Source organism: Pseudophryne corroboree, chromosome 6, assembly GCF_028390025.1.
Source record: "Pseudophryne corroboree isolate aPseCor3 chromosome 6, aPseCor3.hap2, whole genome shotgun sequence".
Lineage (NCBI taxonomy): Eukaryota > Metazoa > Chordata > Amphibia > Anura > Myobatrachidae > Pseudophryne > Pseudophryne corroboree.
The window spans coordinates 338,023,194-338,046,757 of record NC_086449.1 but is presented as its reverse complement, the minus strand read 5'-3'; the positions used below and the strand labels follow the sequence as shown (position 1 = coordinate 338,046,757).

The 23,564-nt window shown below is 44.1% G+C and overlaps 1 protein-coding gene across 1 annotated transcript in view; it reads right to left on the bottom strand.

Annotated features, from left to right (window-relative positions):
- Positions 1-3,198: 3,198 nt before the first annotated feature.
- The window catches only part of CCDC33 (coiled-coil domain containing 33), a 171,835-nt gene continuing 151,469 nt past the window's right edge, over positions 3,199-23,564 (bottom strand). Inside the window, exon 23 of the mRNA XM_063926453.1 lies at positions 3,199-3,751. Within this exon, the coding sequence (XP_063782523.1) occupies positions 3,698-3,751 (54 nt within the window). The 3' untranslated portion in view covers positions 3,199-3,697. The remainder of the gene's footprint in view (positions 3,752-23,564) is intronic.

The window sequence follows — 23,564 nt, the reverse complement described above, 5'->3', positions numbered from 1 at the left end:
AGCGCTTATCCCGGTTCTGAAACCTTAATATAATGCCTCAGACCCTGCAGAGCTTTTATAATAACTTATTTTAGCACCAAATTTACTGTGCCCTCCTCCGTTTTGCACCCTGTTACTTGTACAGCAGTGGTGAGGAAGGACCAGCATCTCTGCAGCTCTGTGAATAGAAAATGGCGCTGATGAGAGCTGTGAGGGCTAAGTCCCACCCCCTACATGGCGCGCTTCACTTCGCTATTTTTCAAACTAATTATACTGGCGGGGGTAAGAATTTAGTGCCAAGGCACTCTAATTGCACTTTGCCAGTCTCAAAAGAGGTTTTTAATGCTGCCCAGGGCGCCCCCCCCCCCCCCTGTAGTGCCGCTGTGTGTGGGAGCATGGCGCGCAGCGCGATCGCTGTGCGGTACATCAGAAGCCGTCACTGAAGTCTTCTATCTTCTTCTACTCACCTGACTTCTGGCTCTGCAAGGGGGGTGACGGCGGGCTCTGGGAATGAACCCCTAGGCGTACCTAGTGTTCCAAACCCTCAGGAGCTAATGGTGTCCTGTAGCCAAGAAGCAGAGCCTTTAAACTCACTAAAAGTAGAAAAGAAGAAATAGAGGTGATGGTGGCGCTGGCAGGCCTGTGTATGTGTGCACCCTGGGATTAGCTGCCACCTGGTGAGGAGGTAGCCGGCCTCCTCAAGAAACAAAGCAACTAGGGAAAATTACCAGGTAGGCGCTTAATGCCAATTGATGGACACAGTGGTAAAAAATTAAACCAATTTATTACATAGATTGACAACAAACAACACATAAAAATAAACAAGACCACAATACAATAGTAGTATAAAACTGAGGTTCCGGAGACCTCTAGATTAAATAATAAATTAAAACTAATTGAATGTACTCAGAAGGTAGTCACAATACCTATGTATTAGAGAATAATTCTTTGATAGCTTTTGGCTATATTAGGTTTCTTGCCCAGATGTAAAAAACACACAAATACTTGGCACAATTGTGCATGTGGGTGTCCTCACAATGTGTATTAGGTTCCAATTAGGAAAGAGTTCATCACTTGCCGATTTTGGTATGAACAGTGCAAGGATGGACAGAAGTAAAATAGCTGTTACTCACAGACTGGACGGCATTTCCTTTATTATACCGCAATGGTATCGATGTGCGTGGCCGCTCTCTATCACCCTAAGCATGGGTGAGACATCCGTCAGCGGCAGGATTCGTCCGTGGCGTGAGCTGTCTGTAGCGTCAGCTGAAAAGTCGCTCTTTCCTCCGGCAAAGTGTAGATGCACCGGTACAGCGTGCTCCACCCCCAGTGCTGGTGGAATAGTGCTCACCAAGATGAATCACCAGGTGTTCCCAGTATGGTCCAAGGGATTAAATGAAATAGTCACGCTGAAGATATAACAAGTGTCGGCAGTAGTTTAAATGAACTGCTGGGAGGACACACTTCAATTCTTGTTGGCAATAGGTATTGGGGCTCCTTCTCTCTGTATCCTCAACGCGTTTCTCCGCACCCCAGGCGGCTTCTTCAAGAGGCAGACGGATGTCTCACCCATGCTTAGGGTGATAGTCATAGGTATTGTGACTACCTTCTGAGTACATTCAATTAGTTTTAATTTATTATTTAATCTAGAGGTCTCCGGAACCTCAGTTTTATACTACTATTGTATTGTGGTCTTGTTTATTTTTATGTGTTGTTTGTTGTCAATCTATGTAATAAATTGGTTTAATTTTTTACCACTGTGTCCATCAATTGGCATTAAGCGCCTACCTGGTAATTTTCCCTAGTCACTAAAAGTAGGTCTGACTTCTCTCCCCTAAGTCCCACCATGCAGGGAGACTGTTGCCAGCAGTGCTCCCTGAACATAAAAAACCTAACAAAGTATTTTCCGAGAAACTCAGTAGAGCTCCTCAGTGTGCATCCAGTCTGCCTGGGCACAGATTCTAAACTGGAGTCTGGAGGAGGGGCATAGAGGGAGGTGCCAGTTCACACCGATTCAAAGTCTTAAAGTGCCCATGTCTCCTGCGGATCCCATCTATACCCCATGGTTCTTATGGTGTCCCCAGCATCCTCTAGGACGTATGAGAAACATTATTTATTGCTGTCCCAGACATCCATGACTCTGCAGCGGGCCATGTATGAGCTAGCGTGTGGTGCAGGAGAAGCTCAGGGTTGAAGTTTTGGCTGCCAGAGCATCTTCTGGAAGTGACCTCACAGCACTGTGGAAGATGATCCCATTAGTCAAAGCAACTATAAAGGAGACACTCAGGTACAACAGTGACCATAACATTACAGTATTGGTCTGCATTGTGCAAACCATGCCTAGCATCACTGACCCCTCTTTATGGCAGGTTGCATCCAGAGGCTATCACATTGTAGCGATACAGGACACATAGCCTCAGGAGCTGAAGAAATGATCACCGCTATTTTACAGATAGAAAATTACCAATATAAACGTACCCTAAGGAAATTATTAAGAAATACAGCTTAGATCTCAAATGCCTTTTCCCAAATTATACCAAAGATTACTGGTTCTCCCCGTCCCTTTTAGATATTGGTGCAGGTTGGACTGTACGCTATAGGAAGCAATCCAGATGTGTTTCCTTCTCCTGAGTGGTTCTCCCCTGAGCGCTGGTTAGGGGGCGAATCAACACATTTTAGAAGCCTAGGCTTTGGTTTTGGCCCTAGACAGTGCACTGGTAAAAGTATAGCAGAAATGGAGATTCCACTCTTCCTTGTACACGTATGTAGAAACATTAAGACCAATAGCTTCAGAGATCTTATACAGTAGTAACAATGTAGGATGATCCTCATGAAAATGATACTGTCAGCATGTTCCATATTTAGAAAGAACTTGATATACTTACAAAAGTCACATTACAGTTTAGACTGTTCCAGAAATGCCAAAGGACCACTAAAGGAAGCTGGATGGCATTTCAAGTCAGCTGAGCAAGTGCAGGCTCATATCACAGAGTTTATCTGTAGAGCGGTAAATATAAGTAAAGGCTAGTGAGAATGGACAACTAGTGTATTATTAATTGTGTTTTTCCTGCTATCAGGGGCATTGCTTTGGGTGGGCAGGTACAAATTACCTACCTGGTCCTGTTTGGGGGCCTGGGCCTACCAAGGAGGTATTGCCACGTCCCAAGGATGGTGTGGCCATGCACTGCTGTAATCTGAGCCCAGCACTGCAACAGGGAGTAGCTTTACATTAATTCTTTATTAATCTCCAATTTCTTTGTGAATATTACATACTGTAGTGCATTTTGCATTAAGGATGCAATTCACATCAAGATAAAATCATTCATTTAATCCTTGTGTATTCAGAGATCATTTGCTAAAACACCAAATAGTAATGGGAGACATTTTGTCCTAGTATTCAGACTGTATGTCTCTGTATTCTGAGTTTCAGCAGTAAACATATAAGGAACAAACAATTACATATTCCATGAACTTCCAAGTGTCCTGTGTTCTTCCTCTTGTTGTTATGATACTACTTCTAGCTTTGCCGGGATTAACAGGTCCATAACTACGAGTAGGTTGTCCAAACATCCAGGCTTTTCATAGTTGTATACTACTCATGATTGCGTTTCCAATACCTGAAGCTTGTCTCACAGCAGCTGGAAACCAGTGGTTGGCATGTGACGCCAATACATTGAAATGTCCATAAAAGTGTTGCTCAGCGGCACTGGTAAAAACTTCATAATAGAGGATCGAGCTTGGTGTGTCTCTTTGTCGGTGCGTCTAGATCCTTCTGTAGGGGCAAGAGGCAAGAAAGTAGGTGACGTCTCTCTTGTACATCAATTAAGCAGATAATATTCCATCACGTATACAAAAATGCTAGATGGGTCTAATCGGCAAGTCTTCAAGATAGCATTGGAAAAGGGGTTATTACAAGAGAATATGTATCAGGGTCTTCAGGTATCAAAACAGGGAAGGGAAGACTTCAAGGGTTAAATTTACTAAGCAGTTGGTTGTCCATCATGTAGAAACAAATGGACATCACCAGCGGTTTTGGTGTTAAAAATACAGCATTTACTAAGCTTCAGATTAGATGCATTTTTTCTAAACCACCATCAACACCCTTTGAAGTCCATACGCTGATCCTACAAGCACAAATGCTGCAAATCTGACATCAAGTGAAAATATAAAAAAAAAAAAAACCCAAAAAACAACCCTTTGTAATGTCCCTCCCCAAACTGACAGAGAAGAGCATGCGGCCCCCATAATTTTCCATTAAATAAATCGGTGGACCCCACACTTTTTTTCCACCTGACTTTTCCACTACCTGTCTAGGCTTAAAGATCAATGGCTTGTTATCAATTTGCATAAGGAACCACACGCCATTTTTTGCATAGAAGAATAAAAGCTTGCACAGACAGTATGGATCTGTGCAGTGCTTTACCCAGAGCACCTCTCAGAGGCAACTCATTTTTGGGGGTGTCTTGGTCATGCCTACTCTACCGGAACCTGTGAGAGACCCCCAATTTCCCCCTGCACCCCCAATATCCTTAAGAAGGGGAGAAGGATGTAGTGAGTCATTGCTATGGAAATGTATAATTTACTAGCCCGGACTGTCCCCATTGCTTCCCACCTGCATCTATCTATTAAAGAAAATTAAGTATGGTCTTGGGCACAAAACCCACCACATTGTAAATCTGTGGCTTTAATATTTAAATGGGTAAAAATCAGGGCTGCAAATTCTGTTGTAAGGTGTGTTTCCTTAGTAAGATTGTGGTGGATTTGCGGTTAGTAAATCGACGGGATGCAGTTCTGTAAGGGAAAATGCTGCAATTGTGATGATACATCCAAACCAACCTTTAATAAATTTTGGACCTAATTCAGACCTGATCGCTAGGGTGCTTTTTTTTTTGCATCTCTCCGATCAGGTAGTCGCCACCTACAGAGGGAGGGGGGATTCCTTTTTTCCGGGTGTGCGATCGCATGTGCAGAGAGCTTTTCCAGTGCGGTGATCGGGGGCCGGAGCGGACGTTAGAAACCCTCCCTTCAAACGCCTGGTCTCTCCTGTGTTTCTCCGGACTGTCAAAGTCAGAAAAATATCTCTATGCACACTACCATATTTGCACCTCACACAGGTCCGTGCTGCGCATGCGTGCGCTCTCCCGTACGTGCGCATACTCACAGTCGCGGGCACCCGCAGGCGCACGGTATGCGTATTTACGGTAGAGTTTATGTGATCGTAGCGTGCGACTCAATCGTTACATATTTTCACTATATAATGTATTTTGTAGATCATGGTCCCTTTGATAGATTCTGAAAGTTTAGTTAACATAGCATGTTCCTGAACAGAGAGATCCCTCTTTGTATTGTACGAAGGGTCTAACAGGGGTCATACAGTGGTGTTTGGTACCCATCGGAAGAGTATTTAAATAGCAATATTCCGGTGTTGGTTTGGAGCGGATTAATCGCTCGTGCGAATAGTTATGGACATAAGAAGTTTATGTCCATTTACTATTATTTGTTCTTATTTAGTCATGCGGCGGGAAACTCAGTGTCCCACCCACCTGAACAGTTGGAAGCAGTCACAGCCCACCTGTATGAATCAACCTATGACCTTTGGTTATAATGCAAAGCCGAATTCCTGTGTCCAATGAACAATGAGATTGTAGGGACCATTGAATTGCATTGTGTGTGGGGCATAAATAGGCAGGCCGACCATATCCAGTTCACTCTCTTCAACGGTTCTCATTGCTGATAATCGGGAGCTGGATATCGAGGCGCATGCGATCGTTTCCCCTTGTGCGTAAGTGTTTCTCCGCAACTATATTGATCTTCTTGTTATTGTGGGCCAATTTCTTTCTCTCTCTCTCCCCTCCTCTTTCTCTCTTATTTTCTCTTAAATAGTAATTGTATTATATTTCCTGTGTAGTTATCTGGTTAGGTAGTCTATGTTATATTGTAGTGTATGATTTGTATTTGTATTAATTCTTTTGCAAGTATATCATTCAAAATATATATATTAGGCGTTGGACCCTAAGCCCAGGTATCTGTGTAATTCTTATAGTGTTTAGTATTCTCAGAGCGTCGGTGACGCTCAAACAGCTTGTAAGTTAATAAGGTTACACTAGGTTGCATCTACACCCTATCTCTACACTAAGGTTTTACAGCATACTGCATTGTTTATGGTTTAGATACAAAGGTTTAACATTGTGAGCGTCAGCGCCGCTGGTGATCTCCTCGTGGTCCCGAGCGTCCGCTACGCTATAGCGAATCATTACGTTAGTCAGCAGCCAATTGCGTGCCTGCCAGTGATCTCTTGGCCGTGAGCGAACGTGACGCTTGAGCGTCTCGACTACGGCTAAGCGATTGTTACGCAACGTGCGTACCCTTACGGTACTTCATACGTAGATAGCGTACAGTGTTCTTAGACCTCATAAAGGGTATTATATAAGATAAATATTTAGCTTTATCAATTGCGGGCTCGTCCTGTCCTTCACATATCTGCACTAGGTAATTTCAGCAGACATTATCCAGCAGCAAAGGGCGGGAGATCATATTCCTCGTAGTGCTGTTTAGATAAGCGTCTGCTTCTCTTAGTAAAGGGTGCTGAAGGAATCCGGGAACCGGAAGTAAGAACAACACGCTAATCTTTTTTAAAACTGTTTATTTTTCTGCCTTGCGTACACACGCACGCATATCTGCATTTCTTTTTTTCATTTGTGTATTTTCGTATATCACTCTCCTGTTTGCCAGTTTTATAGTTGATAAACGTGCCAAGAGAGATTTGCCGCTATTTCATAGTTTAAGAGTAAAGGTAATATAGTTAAAGTATAGACAAACACACAGCTGTGCCTGAGAGACAAGGCGAAGTCAGTGTGGTGCGTGGTAGATGATAAAGGATCATCTACATTGATAAACGTATAAATTGTGTTACGGTGGATCTTTGCTTTGCGTACACGTGTCTCTAACAAAGGACTGAGATTTGTGTACGCAATCCAAGGGCCGACGCACGCAGCGTATATTACTCAACGGAGCGTACGGGTACGCCCACGTAACTCAAATCACAAGCGTTAATTTTTTTTTCAACGCGATAAATAGCGCAACGCGGTAAATAACGCAAGGCGATAAATCGCGCAAATCTATTTTAAAATTCGAAATTTAAATTAATAGATCCTTCTCCTAATTTGTAACACATCTGGTCTAAAGAGAAATTTCTGCGCAGAAATAGAAATAGAAACAAAAGTGTATATGTGGTGAGTGAGTGTTTGTTTTTACAATTTTTGAGGTTGAACCACAAGAAAAGTCGAGTTCTCGTGAGGTACATGCGTGTAAGTGACGTACATGGTGGCTAGGGAGGCATCCCTGGTTAAAACATACAATTTGAGCATTAGAGTGTAGCAGACCAGGAGGTCATACTGTAACAGACCAGGAGGTCATAGCAGACCAGCAGGTTCAGGTACAGCAGACAAGGAAGTCCGCTATACAGTCCACAGGCACAACACCAAGAAAGGGTTGGTGCAACACCCATATAGGCCATACAAGCTCTGGCTGAAGGAATTCGCAGCCGCAATTTTCGATTCCACTGGTCGCTCCGTACATAAGATTAGTTGCTTATGTGCTGAACGATTGTACCGCACATAATTGTGTGCATTAGTAAACCTGACAAATAGTACCTATTTGTGTACGAAGGTCATAAACGCTATTTGTACATTCTAACGTGATTTGTGTAATTTTTTTTATTTTAAGGGAGGTTCGCTGCTCACTCAGGAACTATCCAACAACCAATAGTTACTGGAAAGAGTAAGTGTTCTTCGGATCACCCTCACGGGTTCCAGTAAATAGAGGTTCAGGTCGCAGGGGCCCTAGGTCGAGTACGCCAGCACCATATCGGCGTGATCAGGTCGTATTGGTCGGCGTGGGCGAGTGAGTGGGGTACTTGGTAAACTGCCACCGTCAGCCTATTTTGAACATTTTGGTTTGCGTAAGGGTTGGTTGAATAAAGCAACACCTTCGAACTATGGGGGCCACTTGTTCAGGTAGGGGGCGATCAACCTCGGTTCGGGTTGATTCAGTGAACCGACCAGTCGGGTCGGCAAGATACGTAATGTGTGAGAAATACGGAAGTCACACAGAAGCTTTATGTGATGAATGGGAGAGAATGACGGTACATGACGGGGAGAAATTCCCAAGAGTAGGTAGCTTCAGCACAGAAGTGTTAACGAATTTAAGGAGAAGGATATGTCTCATTAAATCAGCCAAGAGACGAATCAAACATTATGATTATTTACAGTTGTGGCAACAGGAGGGTGACATACAGAGAGGATTGGCTCAGGCGGCGGGATCTGGCTCGATCAGAAAACTGATAGCCACGGCCCCACCGCCACCATATATATCGGGAGAAAAATTGGTTGCGGAGAATGACGCACTAAGGTGTAACACACAAACACTTAGCAACTGTGTAAATGTTAAAGATAATGTTAACCAATTAACCAATGCAAGTATTAACCCGTGCAAGTTGTACCCTGTTTTGAACTTTCCTCAGGAGTGTGATCAAGAGGACGAATCGGCAACAATTTCAGCGCTCTCTCTAGCAGCCACCATAGCAGAGACCACAGTAGGCACAGCTCAACCCCCGAGATTAGTAACAAAGGCCCCTAGCGGAGGGATAGGTGAGGTCGTATCAACGGGTAAGTACGGCACCATACACTATGCTGAAACTATTTCACCACAGCCTGTAGAATCTACACAGGATGAGGTTGTTAGAGTTAATCCTGTTAAGGTAATAGTAGTTCCAAATGGGAAAACAGACACTTCAGGAGTCACTCCTGTTAGGAACATTGCCATGTACAGCCCATTTTCCCGAATGGAATTAAGGACCATAGTGTCGGAATTCCCTGACCCTAGAAAAGACTTAGTTGCCAGCCAAAAATACATCAGAGACCTAGGTAACACGTTAGAGCCCAACAACAAAGACTGGCAGATATTGCTGAGAGCATGTTTACCCTCCAATGTCGACGCAGCTCAATTTTTAGCTGACTGTGGATTAGATCAGGATGTACCTCTTACAGATGTGTACAACAAAGACAATGTAAAAAGAATAAGCTTACAGTTAAAAGAGTATTTCCCAGCCGTAGTTAAATGGAACAAAATATTCTCCATTAAACAGAAGGAGTCAGAAACAGCTGCAGAGTATTTTCACAGAGCATTATCAGAAATGGCAAAATACACAGGCATAGAGGACATTAAAACAAACATAAACCATCGAGAAGTAGCAGTATCGGTACTGATGGATGGTTTAAAAGAGTCATTGAAGACTAGGGTACAGACCACACAACCATGTTGGCGAGGTCTGGCTGTGGCTACTTTGAGAGAGGCTGCTATTGATCACGATAGGAACATCACCAGACACAGGGAACAACAAGGTGATAAGTTAATGGCAGTAAGTATACAGGCCCTGACCACAAGGCAGCCTTTGTTTATATCACCAAACCCTGTGGGTAAGTCAAATGTGGTTACTTGTTATTCTTGTCATAAACAGGGACACATGGCACGAGATTGTAGAATGAAGAATTCACGAAACTCATACCAACCCCCTAGTTAACGACACGACACACGACATTGGGAGCAAGGTCCGCAGAAACGGAGTTATGAGCCACATACAGGGGAAACAAAAAGATACCCCCCGAACAGAGACTGGCAAGCCTCTGGTAGCTCCCAATTAACTCCATCACAAGTAGTTGCTGCCAGCGGGATTCAGGGAGGTCACCATACCCAATAGGGGTGTGGCCATACCTGTAATCTGCAGCCAGTAAAATTGATTGCAAGTCTTGAAAGTGAGCCAGAAATTGCAATCAATGTAGCTGGTAAATCATTAAACTTTCTTGTAGACACAGGGGCGGCCAAATCAGTGATAAATTCGACAGTGGGCATGAGAACCACTGGTAAGACAATTCCAGCCATAGGGGTAACGGGAGTAGTCCAGCACTACCCTGTTAGCAAACCAGCCGAGATTACAGTAGGGCCTTTACATACCAAGCATTCCTTTTTGCTGGCTGCATCGGCACCGACTAATCTCCTGGGAAGAGACTTACTGTGTAAAATGGGGTGCGTCATTTATTGTACTCCTGAAGGTGTATTCTTGGACATACCTGAGAATCACGCTCAGGAAGTGCGAGACATGTTAGACTCCCCGTCAAAATTAATGTCACATACCATTATGACAAATAGGACTCCCTCCCAAGTAGAAGAAATGACATCTCAGATACCAGAGTCACTTTGGACTAAAGATGGACAGGACACTGGATTAATGGCAAACGTAGCTCCGGTAGTTGTACAAGTAAAAGATGGTAGGATAGCTCCAAAAATCCCACAGTACCCTCTGAAGCCAGAGGTGGAGTTAGGAGTGTATCCCGTAATAGAGCGCTTGCTACAACAGGGCATTCTGGTAAGAACGTCCAGCACTGCCAATAGTCCCATCTTCCCTGTTAAAAAGAGTGGGGGGAGGGGTTACCGGCTAGTGCAGGATCTAAGGGGGATTAACAAAATAGTTGAGAGTCAGTTCCCCGTAGTGCCAAATCCAGCTGTCATCCTAATGCAAATCCCTCCCACTGCGAAATTTTTCACTGTTATTGACCTCTGCTCCGCTTTCTTTTCGGTACCTCTGCACCCTGACAGTCAATATTTGTTTGCATTTACATACAGAGGAGTCCAATACACATGGACTCGATTACCACAATGATTCATAGATAGCCCAAGTATATTTTCTCAGGCTTTGCATGATTGTTTACAGTCTTTCCAACCAGTGAGTGGATCAGTATTAATACAGTACGTGGATGATCTACTACTGTGTTCTGATTCATTGGAAGCATCCCTGAAGGATACGAAACAGCTCCTGTTTCATCTTTCAGACACAGGACACAAGGTTTCCAAAGACAAGTTGCAATTATGCCAAACTAAGGTAAAATATTTGGGACACTGTTTAACACAAGGACTGAGACACCTGACCGCTGATAGAATTCAAGCAATTAGAGACATGACTCTGCCACAAACCCAGCAACAGATCAGAACATTTTTAGGAATGTGTGGGTATTGCCGTAACTGGATCCCAGGGTTTTCCATCCTAGCGTTACCCTTGCAGGAGATGGTCTCCTCAAACAAACCTGATCGGATTTCGCATACAGACGAGTCTGAGACAGCATTTGAGAGACTTAAACAGTGCCTAACGCAGGCACCAGCATTAGGTATGCCTGATTATGGGAAACCCTTTGAACTATACGGAACAGAAAGTGCTGGTTGCGCGGCAGGCGTACTAACCCAAAAGCACGGTGATGCCAGCAGGCCGGTAGCATATTACAGCGCTCAGCTAGATACGGTAGCGCGATCCCTCCCCACATGCTTGCGAAGCGTTGCTGCGATAGCATTGCTAGTAACGAAAAGCGAAGACGTCGTGTTAGGTCACAACCTCACAATTTATACACCACATGCAGTGTCAGCCTTGTTGAATTCTGCCCAAACCAGACACGTCTCATCAGCGCGGTTTACAAGATGGGAATTGGCACTAATGGCCCCCGTAAACATCACCATAAGGAGATGCAGTGCATTAAATCCTGCAACATATCTCCCAGGTGTGCCTGGACAGGCACAAAGGGTGGAGGATGAGAGTGGTGGGGAAGGAGGATTTAATACAAAGGAAGACACTCATGATTGTATGGAATATTTGACCCAAAATTTTACCGCAAGGCCTGACATCAGTGACAACCCACTGGAAGATGTAGAACTTACGTTCTACACGGACGGTAGTTGTCATAGACAGTCAGACTCGGGAGACTTGTGTACTGGATACGCAGTCGTAGATGACCAAGGCACCATAGAAGCGGAACCGCTAGGCCCACCTCACTCAGCCCAGGTTGCTGAACTGGTCGCCCTAACCAGAGCATGTGAATTGGCTAAGGGCAAATCAGCCAATATCTACACCGACTCTAGATACGCATTCGGGGTAGTCCATGATTTCGGAGCCCTATGGCGCCTCAGAAATTTCATGACGGCAGCTGGTACACCGGTAGCGCATGCAGCTCACATAAAAAGGCTTCTAACAGCGATACAGGAACCCGATAGAGTGGCTGTTATCAAATGTAAAGCACACACATATAGCCAAGACCCAGTATCACTTGGTAACAGCCGAGCAGACGAAGCTGCTAAATTAGCAGCTGCTACCCCCAGACAGACAGACACCACACAACTGATGGTATTTAATACCATCAACACACAGAAGTTGTGTGAGATGCAAAATTTGTGTTCCACACAGGAAAAGGCAGTCTGGAAGGCAAAGGGATATGGTCAGGAGTCCTCAGGACTCTGGACGGATGGACACGGTAAACCAGTGGCCCCCAAAGCATACCTTCCATGCTTAGCTGAGGCAGCTCACGGGCTGACTCATCTGGGCAAGGAAGGGATGTGCAAGTTGGTAAGAGCATATTGGTGTGCCCCAGGATTTTCTTCTCATGCGAGTAAAAGGGCAATGTCATGCCTTACCTGTCTGAGAAAGAACATCGGAAAGGCAATACCTACAGAACCATCTCATATTCCACCTGCCGGCGGCCCTTTCCAGGTAATACAGATTGACTTTATTCAATTACCCCCTTGTCGAAATTTGAAATATGTACTTGTTTGTATAGATGTTTTCTCAAATTGGGTCGAAGCATTTCCAGCGGCCACAAATACCGCTATGTTTACTGCTAAGAAAATTGTGCAGGAATTTGTATGTAGATATGGTATCCCTAGAATTATCGAAAGTGATAGGGGTACCCATTTTACAGGTGATGTCTTTCAAGGAATGTGTAAATTGATGGGAATTGATAGCAAGCTGCACACTCCATACCGTCCACAGGCGAGTGCGAAAGTGGAAAGAGTGAACAGCACTATTAAAAATAAACTGAGTAAAGTGATGGCAGAGACAGGATTGACATGGCCAGAAGCTTTACCCATTGTACTGTACAGCATCAGAACCACTCCCAGGTCCCCTCTTAATCTGTCTCCCTTTGAAATCTTGTTTGGTCGACAACCGCATGTTATGATTAACCCTCAGGATGATTTGAAGTGTAACAATGAAGTGACTGTAAAATACTTGATTAACATGAGTAAACAGTTAAGGAATCAAAATGATAATCTGAAGTTAGTGATTCCTGATTTACCAGATAGTAATTGTCATGACATTGAACCTGGGGATTATGTAATGATACGGAATTTTCTACGCTCAGGTTGCCTTATTGACAGATGGGAAGGACCATACCAGGTCTTATTGACTAGCACTACAGCATTGAAGGTTGCTGAGAGAGAGACTTGGGTTCATTCGTCCCACTGCAAGAAGGTTGCTGATCCAGAGAGGTCCCGTGATAAGGAACAGACGGTAGAGGTTGTATCACTAGAGTGTCTGTTCCAGGAAGATTGAGGTGGCACCTGAGCATTGAAAATCACAAGACCAAAAGCAGTTGTCGATCCCCTGTTCCCTTTTATTGTTTTTCTCCAACTCCCCATCCCCTCTCCCTCAAATTATTTTTTTCCCCCTTCTCATTCTTCTCCGTTTCCTCCTACAAGATGGACTTGCCCCAAGAGACTGTGATCCGGATTTTCCTGTTGACCATGATGTTGACCAGAGCAGTCTGTTCCGGCAAGAGTACCATGGAGGTCGAGAGAGGTTCTGGAATGGGTTCTGATGACAGAGATGGAGGCGTAGTTTTCCAAGAACAACATAATCAACAAGCAAAGGCGAGTATCAGAAAACGATCCGATAGCATTGACCATAGAAGGAATTGTGAAGGATTGTTAGCTGAAGAAAACTGTATCTGTCGGCTCTGTAACAATGTCATTGAGGATGGGTGCATAAAGAAATGCCAATCCAGTTTTAATATCCATATGGACCGGCATCCATTGAGTGACTATCACTCCTTAGTGGGTAGTGTGTTAAATAAAACAGATTGTTGGGTATGCTCTCAAGTACCTCAAGGTCATAGCAAATCAGGGCTAGTACCATTTCCTTTAACGTTAGGGGAGGTACTTGAGTTAAGTGGTGGGAGACCGGTGGACAGGAGGTTTAATATCTCCAGCCCTCCTAGTTTGAAGCTCCACCAATACCATGTGGATAGGTCCCTATTATGTTTTAACATCTCCAATCCCCGAAAGCCGGGAAATTGGGAAGTGTCATGGAGTAATCAAACCATGACCTTTTCACATAGAGCAGATAGAATGCCTACAGATACAGAGCTTATACGCCACATAGCCAGTAGAGGAAAATCTTTCCGGTATAGGTATACCTTAGGAAATAGGATTACGAGAGTTGGAGAGGTATCACCAGGATACTGTGCACATATCGTACAACCTGATACGTGTACTAAGCAGATGGAAGAATTAGGGTCAGGAGATTTCACATGGAAGGTGTGTAATATGGTTATGTCCTACTCCGTCCCATATGTTCTCCCCGATGATGCATATTTCATATGCGGGAGAAAGGCGTATAAGTGGCTTGCCCCAAACTCTGAAGGATTGTGTTATATTGGAAAAGTACTGCCTGAAGTAATGACTGTATCACATGACAAAATGAAAGACATACACCGTGTTGCCCAAACTCCTTATACTCACACCCATTACGAGCACGTAGTTAAACGGCACCTGATAGAAAGAACAGAGCATCCGGCCTCTGACATGATCCATGAATCCACCGGGATTCAGTTTCTAATCGCGTTAGACATCACTCGCACCGCTAGAGGAGTGTTGAATTATAAATACATATCTGCGCTCGCCAATTTGTTAGATAATATCACTGAAATGTATGATGACACGTTTAGGTATACTGGAAGGGAACTTCAAGCTTATAAAACAGAACTGGTACAGCATAGAATGGTTCTTAATTACCTCACAGCAGTGACAGGCGGATATTGTGTCACACTGGCAACACAATACGGCGTGAAATGTTGCACATATATTACGAATAGCACCGAGGACCCGGTCGAGGTCATAGACCAAAAGATGGACGATATTCTCCAACTGAAGTGGGAATTTCGCAGGAGACACAATCTCACTCTTGCTGCTGTAGGTAATGAGCTGACTGGTTGGGTGTCATGGTTGAACCCGCGAAATTGGTTCTCTGGTTTAGGAGACTGGGCTCAAGGAGTCATAATGGATGTTGGGAAGTTTCTCCTATGTATCTTAGGTGTTATCATAACGATTGGTTTGATATTTAGATGCGGTCAGGCTTTAATGAAGTGCAAACATCGTACCAGGGTAATGAGTTTAAGGAGCAGGGAAACTGTAATTCCAATGGACTTGATTTATGACCCAAATGTAGAAACAATGATGTGATGAAAATGCGATTTCTACGGTCCGTTTCTTTCACCTGTTTTTCCGTTTCCTCCAAGGTAAAAAGACCCACTTGGACGAGGAATTTGATGAGCCGATATACAGACAACAGAGGGATTAAAGAAGAAGTTTTGACAACCTGATACACAGATTTTTGATGAACTATGCCATGGATCCCCAGTTTCCCTAGAAATTTTAAAATTACGCTAGCCCAACACTTTTGTAAATCTATGGACATTGACAGCTTTTGCTCGCACCTTATGGGCAAAAGCACAAAGAAGACTGCATTCAACAGACACCAAACAAGACCTCAATCGACGAATGTACATTTACCTGACATAGAATACCACCGCATTTACCGTAATTATGTCTTTTCTTCATTTCTACAACCCTCAGGTAATGACACACATAGTCGATAGGGAATACAGGCACAGATATCAGCAATCACATATCTCCCCCATTCATGTATCATCAACTAAAATGTGCTCCCCCATTTTGTTACAACCAAAGCCGAAAAGAGCTCGGTAAAGTTTGACAGCCCATCCACAGACCCGTACCACGGGATAAGAAGGAATTCAAATGTATACTTCGCAATACCTCGAAGCTTGATTTAAAACACGTACGGCACGATGATACATGACCCCCAAGCACGGATTCATACACACATGCTTCTGCTATCTCACTAGGTCATACCCTTTTCCTACCTTATCCTCTCCTCCCCTACCCAACCATGTAAATGTATTAACCCCTGACATATATTTTTCTCTTTTTGAAATGTTTTAGAAGGTGGCAGTTATTGTTGACTGCCAAAGGGTGGACTGTCAAAGTCAGAAAAATATCTCTATGCACACTACCATATTTGCACCTCACACAGGTCCGTGCTGCGCATGCGTGCGCTCTCCCGTACGTGCGCATACTCACAGTCGCGGGCACCCGCAGGCGCACGGTATGCGTATTTACGGTAGAGTTTATGTGATCGTAGCGTGCGACTCAATCGTTACATATTTCCACTATATAATGTATTTTGTAGATCATGGTCCCTTTGATAGATTCTGAAAGTTTAGTTAACATAGCATGTTCCTGAACAGAGAGATCCCTCTTTGTATTGTACGAAGGGTCTAACAGGGGTCATACAGTGGTGTTTGGTACCCATCGGAAGAGTATTTAAATAGCAATATTCCGGTGTTGGTTTGGAGCGGATTAATCGCTCGTGCGAATAGTTATGGACATAAGAAGTTTATGTCCATTTACTATTATTTGTTCTTATTTAGTCATGCGGCGGGAAACTCAGTGTCCCACCCACCTGAACAGTTGGAAGCAGTCACAGCCCACCTGTATGAATCAACCTATGACCTTTGGTTATAATGCGAAGCCGAATTCCTGTGTCCAATGAACAATGAGATTGTAGGGACCATTGAATTGCATTGTGTGTGGGGCATAAATAGGCAGGCCGACCATATCCAGTTCACTCTCTTCAACGGTTCTCATTGCTGATAATCGGGAGCTGGATATCGAGGCGCATGCGATCGTTTCCCCTTGTGCGTAAGTGTTTCTCCGCAACTATATTGATCTTCTTGTTATTGTGGGCCAATTTCTTTCTCTCTCTCTCCCCTCCTCTTTCTCTCTTATTTTCTCTTAAATAGTAATTGTATTATATTTCCTGTGTAGTTATCTGGTTAGGTAGTCTATGTTATATTGTAGTGTATGATTTGTATTTGTATTAATTCTTTTGCAAGTATATCATTCAAAATATATATATTAGGCGTTGGACCCTAAGCCCAGGTATCTGTGTAATTCTTATAGTGTTTAGTATTCTCAGAGCGTCGGTGACGCTCAAACAGCTTGTAAGTTAATAAGGTTACACTAGGTTGCATCTACACCCTATCTCTACACTAAGGTTTTACAGCATACTGCATTGTTTATGGTTTAGATACAAAGGTTTAACATTGTGAGCGTCAGCGCCGCTGGTGATCTCCTCGTGGTCCCGAGCGTCCGCTACGCTATAGCGAATCATTACGTTAGTCAGCAGCCAATTGCGTGCCTGCCAGTGATCTCTTGGCCGTGAGCGAACGTGACGCTTGAGCGTCTCGACTACGGCTAAGCGATTGTTACGCAACGTGCGTACCCTTACGGTACTTCATACGTAGATAGCGTACAGTGTTCTTAGACCTCATAAAGGGTATTATATAAGATAAATATTTAGCTTTATCAGGACACTCCCTGAAAATGGTCAGTTGCCACCCACAAATGGCCTCTTACTGTCAGTCACCTTGCAATCGCCCATGCGATCGCTTTTCCCGCACATCCCGGCGCTGCGGACCGATGCGCCTGCGCATTGCGGTGCATAGGCATGCACAGTTCAGACCTGATCGCAGGCTGTATGAAAACGCAGTCTAGTGATCAGGTCTGAATTACCCACTTTATCCGACCAGTAAATTAGAAATGATTGTGCAGGAGAATTGTTACAATCAATGTAATAGTGCATTTGTTTAGAGTGCTGTATAAAACAGACAATGCTATGCATTTATTAGCCATGCTGACCATTGATAACGTATTTGCAAATCATTGTTATTATCCTTTTCTACTACTTTACAAGTAAAATACAGCATTTATGAATGATGTTTAAACTTTCACAAATTTCCAACATATTTTTAGTAAATTGAATTAGCAAGGAAAAGCCTACCAAACAAACGTAGCGTTTCATAGACTGCGCCATACAAATGTTTATTAAAACAGATCTTTGCATACAGACAGAGCCAAACAAATAATCTCATGCTCACGTTTATCCTATTTGTTTTCTGCACCAACTGTACAGTACATGGGCTACAGAGTATTTATTGGTTTTGTCTTTCTTGTTCAGTCTCTGTACTATTACAAAAAGAGATTAAAAGTCTCTCTACAGTCACAGCATATGCTTGAGACAGAACGCTATGCATGTAATTATTAATTGGCTGAATAATCCTGGCCATTGCAAGCAAAGCAGAGGCTGATATAATAGTATTCATGTGTGTATAGGACACTGTTTGATGTGTCAGTATGCTATAGGGTAGTAGTAGGGGATATCCATGCTGGTATACAAGTGTGCTGGAAGGGTACGGGCTGGTATAATTATTTGCTGTGGGGGTGCAGGCTAGTAAAATGTTGTGTTGGTAGGGAACATTCTAGCTTAATAGTGATCTGGGATGAATAGTGCTGAAGGCACAGTGACGTGTTGGTGTAATTGTGCACTGAGGGACAGGCTAGTAGTATAATTATATGCCGAGGGGCAGATGTCTAGCATAACAGTGGGGAATTTTGTGCGTGGGGGGAGGGGGGGGGGGTTAGGCGGTGGTCATTTGAGCTGAATAATAATAACTAACTGGCCTGGTGTTTATTTTCAGCACACTCTGCAATGTACAGTCCTCATACACTGTGGCTTCAATCACGCCAAACAGGCCCTCTCTGCGAACCAGGTTTCTTTTCTTTCAAAATGTACGCCTTACTTGCACAAATAAAACAACTGTATGTGACAAAATGCAATTCAGGTAGGTGTTCTTAGACAGTGATGGAATGGGATGGAAGGTTGCTGGCGTCGGTGGGCATATATGTGGTGTGACTGTGTCTGGAACTTAGTAGACAGCCCATTGGCTCCCGTAATAGTATGAATTCACAGTAGCAGCTGCAGCATATCTGTCTGCCTCAGAATCAGGCCCTTTGTATGTGTTAAAAACTAAGGGGGTAATTCAGATCTAATCTCTGCTGTGCGTTTTCGTACAGCATACGATCTGATCTGCGCATGTGTGAGCCGCAATGCGCTGGCGCGTCGAAAAACAACACCGGACATCGGTGCCTAGCGATGGGATTGTGCAAAAAATCCGAACGCACGGGTGTTTTAAAGATTGACAGGAAGAGGCCATTTGTGGGTGTCAACTGACCATTTTACAGGAGTGTCTGGAAAAAAGCAGGAGGGATCAGGCGTTTTCAGGGAGGGTGTCTGACGTCCGCTCCGGCCCCAATCACCAGGAATCCATCGCAGCAGCTGAGTAAGTCCTGGGCTGTGCAGAGACTGCACAAACCAATGTCTGTGCAGCTCTGCTACAAAATTGAATGCACACTTGCACAAACCTTATAACCTCCCCCTGTAGGCGGCGACTATCTGATTGCAGGGCAGCAAAAAACGCAGCCCAGCGATCAGATCTGAATTAGGCCCTAATTCCTGTGCTGTTAATGTCACAGCCCAGTGTTTGGGTATCCGTTTGGATGGTCAACCATGTTAAGGTCGACAGTCATTAGGTTGACCACTATTGGTCGACACTGACATGGTCGATACATGAAAATGGTCGACACAGGACATGTCGACACATGAAACTGTCAACATGGCTTTTAAAAATAAAAATAATAGATTTTTTACTTTTTTCATACTTTACCATCCACATGGAGTATGACTGGGAATGGTAGCGGAGCGAGGCACCTTGCCCGCAGCATGGCGATCAAAGCGAGCCATGCAAGGGGACGTGGTACACTAATTGGGGTTCCTGGTCTTGTTACGGAAAAAATGACACCAAAAACAGTTAAAAAATCCATGTCGGCATTTCCATGTGTCGACCTGTCTTGCATAGATCATTTTCATATGTCTACTATTAGTCAATGTCTATGTCGGCCAATAGTGGTCGACCTAATGAATGTCGACCTTAACATGGTTGACCATTCATACCAGAACCCAGTGTCTGTAGTACACTTGGACTGTTGATTTGCGGATTCTGTGATGCGAATAAGATTCTTGGAGTGGATCAGTCACGCTAGGTGTCTCGCACAATATGGTATACTGAGACTACAGTGCCCATTTATCAAAGTATATTTGTGGCTATAACCCTGAAATACTCCCGTTTTCGAGGGTTATCCAAAAATATAAGGTATCCCCAGAATGTATGTATGTACTGTATGTCTCCGATACCTTCACTGATTGCACCACGTCCCCTCATTATTACCCCCCTCACTGACCACATTTTATAACAGCATTTTACAATACCCATCATTACACCCCTCAGTCAGTGACTGTATTGATTATATATCAGTCCCCCACCCCCCACTGATTGTAGTGCCTGCACACTAATGGCACTTAATATATAATCAACACAGTCACTGACTGAAGGGTGTAATAATGGGTATTACAATGGATGGAAGACCTAATAGGGCATGCTAAAATCAGTATGTGTGTGTGTGTGGCGGATGGGCGGGGGGGGCGATAGGCACTGATATATAATGCAGGTACCCTTACCTTATAATCCTTATTATTACACCCAATTACATTAATGTTGACTGCACTATGGGGGTCATTCCGACCCACTCGCATGCAGCGGTTTATCGCTGCCGTGCGAACGGGTCCGGAATGTGCATTCGCGGCGGCCGTAATGCACGTGCATGACGTTGCCTGGCGATAGGGGTCGCCAAGTTACGTCGTGTCTAACGAAGGAAGCGGTCGCAGAGCCGACCGCATAGAAGATTGACAGACAGAAGGCGTTCCTAGGCGGATCCGGACTGTTGGAGATCGTTTTCGGGGAGTGGTAAGGAAAAAGCAGGCGTGTCAAGCAGAACAGAGGGCGGATGTCTGACGTCAAAGCCGGCTCCAGCATCGCAGAGACTGTCGCACAGGGTAAGTAGGTATAGGGCTAGTCTTCTTCTGCATGAATTTTTTTTAGCTTAGCAGGGCTGCACAAGCGATCGCAGCCCTGCAAAGCTAAAATACACTCCCCCATAGGCGTGGACTATTGATCGCAGCAGCAGCAAAAAGTTGCTGGCTGCGATCAACTCGGAATGACCACCAAGGTACGAGTGGGATACTTTCAGTTGTGCGCAATGGCTGCCCTAGTGGCGATAAATATATGGCCTATTACATATCGATCCAAATTCGATAGATCCGTTGGATAGATATGAAATAAAGCTAGTGAGGGAGACTCTAATGTGAAGAACGTCATGGCCAAGAGCAAAGACTTCCCTCCATAATGCGCCAATGCTTGGACAAGCCCAGAACACATGGAATATGTCACCTATCTCTATACAATTCCTCCAACAAAATTTTGATTGCAAGGGCCAAGTTTATGAAGCTTAGCTGGCGCAAAATATAGTCTATGTAATAATTAAAATTTTTCTAAATGGTTATTACACTTAGAAAACTATGTGCCGTAAGGTAGATCGACTCCCATTGCCGATGTGTAAATGTAAGTTGTAAATTGGTCTCCCACTGTAATTGTGTGGGCGATTTAACCCCCATCTCCGTAGCTTAAACCATAACATACCAAAACCCTATGGAACCTCTGACATTGCCAGACTATACCTTCGAAAGGATGTAGGGCGGCGGAAGAAGCATTGGTCCAGAGGATCGGAGCATACTGGAAATCCAATGGCTTATGAGAGTATAAGTAAATAGTTCCCTATGTGGCAAGTTATATTGAGTTTGCAGGGAAGAGAACTGGGTGATTGAGGTACCACTACATCAGCAATGGTAGCGATTTCACAAGACCGCCAAACTAAAAGATTCAGATCAGGCATTAGCCCAGAGAGAGCATATCATAAAGTGTTTCTACAGTATCAGTTATTGCAGTAGGTGAGGGCCAAACATAATGCTAAACATGAAACTGGATCTTTGTCATGTCGTTCAAATGTGTGCATGCCAAACATTGTACTTGATAATACAGGTTGATCAATCTTTGTGTTGTGACACAAGCATACACAAAAAGATATGTGGTCGTGTGGGCCTGACACTTGAATTAAGTAAAATAACAGCAAATAGTATACTTGGAGGACTGCATGGTGATTTCAGACCTGTTAGATTGCTTCATAGGTAGTTCAATTTAAGTTCAAACTTTCCTGGGTAGTGGAACCCTTATTGTCTTATTTTTTTCGGGGCACCCCTATTTCAAGGAGTAGAGTCAATTAGCATTGACGTTCCGTTTGCACTTCTCATGCTAATGTAACGCTATAAAAAAAAGCGAGGTTTCTTAAAATAATAACCTCTTATGTGTGCAGCACGTAATGGAATTTCCCCTAAATGTTTCCTATTGAAATACTCAGTAATACATTTATTAACAGGAAAATATATAATTTCATGTCCATATTACAGCCCCAACCTACATGCCCCCACAGAAATACCCTACATTGCTCCTATATGCCATTACCCCAGTACCACTTTAGCCATTGCCCTTGCAGAAATAACTCAGCATGGGCTCTGTACTTTCATGTCCCACAGATATGCCAACACAATAGTGCCTCACATGACCCTGCATAAATATTATAACCCTGCATTCCCCCACAGAAATATCCAACATTGGGCCAATAGTACCCCTTACTCGCTCAATGCCCTTTTAAGCCATTACTTCCAGTGCCCCTGTATGACATAACCCCTACAGAAGTACCCCACATGGGCTCCATAATGTAGGGGTTTGCCACTTAGATTTGCCACCACAGAAGTGCCCCACATTGCCCCCACAGAGTTACTGTGAAAAAATGAAGACTCAAAATGACATTAAACCTGAAAGCCATAGCTGAGGCTGAGCTGACAATGCCTGTATTACGGCAGTTAGGAGCTGATTGGCTGGTACTTTATCTCTGTCTACTTTATCCAAAGGCTTAGTAAATAGACTCCTAAACCTCCAGGTTGCTGCACCCCAGCCTAGGTGTTATGTCGTCCAATCCAGCGGATCGGTCCAACATATCAGCCCATTGTCTAGTGTGTCCCTACTACCGCGCGCTCCCATGGGTCGTTTGCCGGGTCATCCCATCAGGTGTGCTGTATGCCCAACAGGATGACCCAGCAAATGATGCATATATCGTTCAGTGTGTACAGGACGGCCAATGTGACGTTACATTGACCATCCCAATATGTTCTGCATGATGATTAATGTATAATAACTGCCTGGGAGTATGTCATCTGTATTGAGCAGCCCTGACCTTATACCTATTGTGTGTGTATTGTGTTTGAGATGCTGAGGATGGGGTGTTTGGACAGAAGTTTGTTTATTATACAGCAGGGGGGGTCATGCATACAAGCCAGTGAAGACCGAATGTCTACTAAGGTGTAAAACTCTCCTCCTGACCTGGGCCCTAAATCTGCCCACTTTGGATAACCCCATTCCTCTAGATACTAACTTTCAATAACTTGGAAGTGGGTGATGGACTCATTGAATCTGGCAACCAGAGGGTTAAATCCCAAGGGTTGGGGCTTGGAGTAACTGCCAGTTGGGATAAGTACCAGGGACACCACTGTCAATCACCTGGCG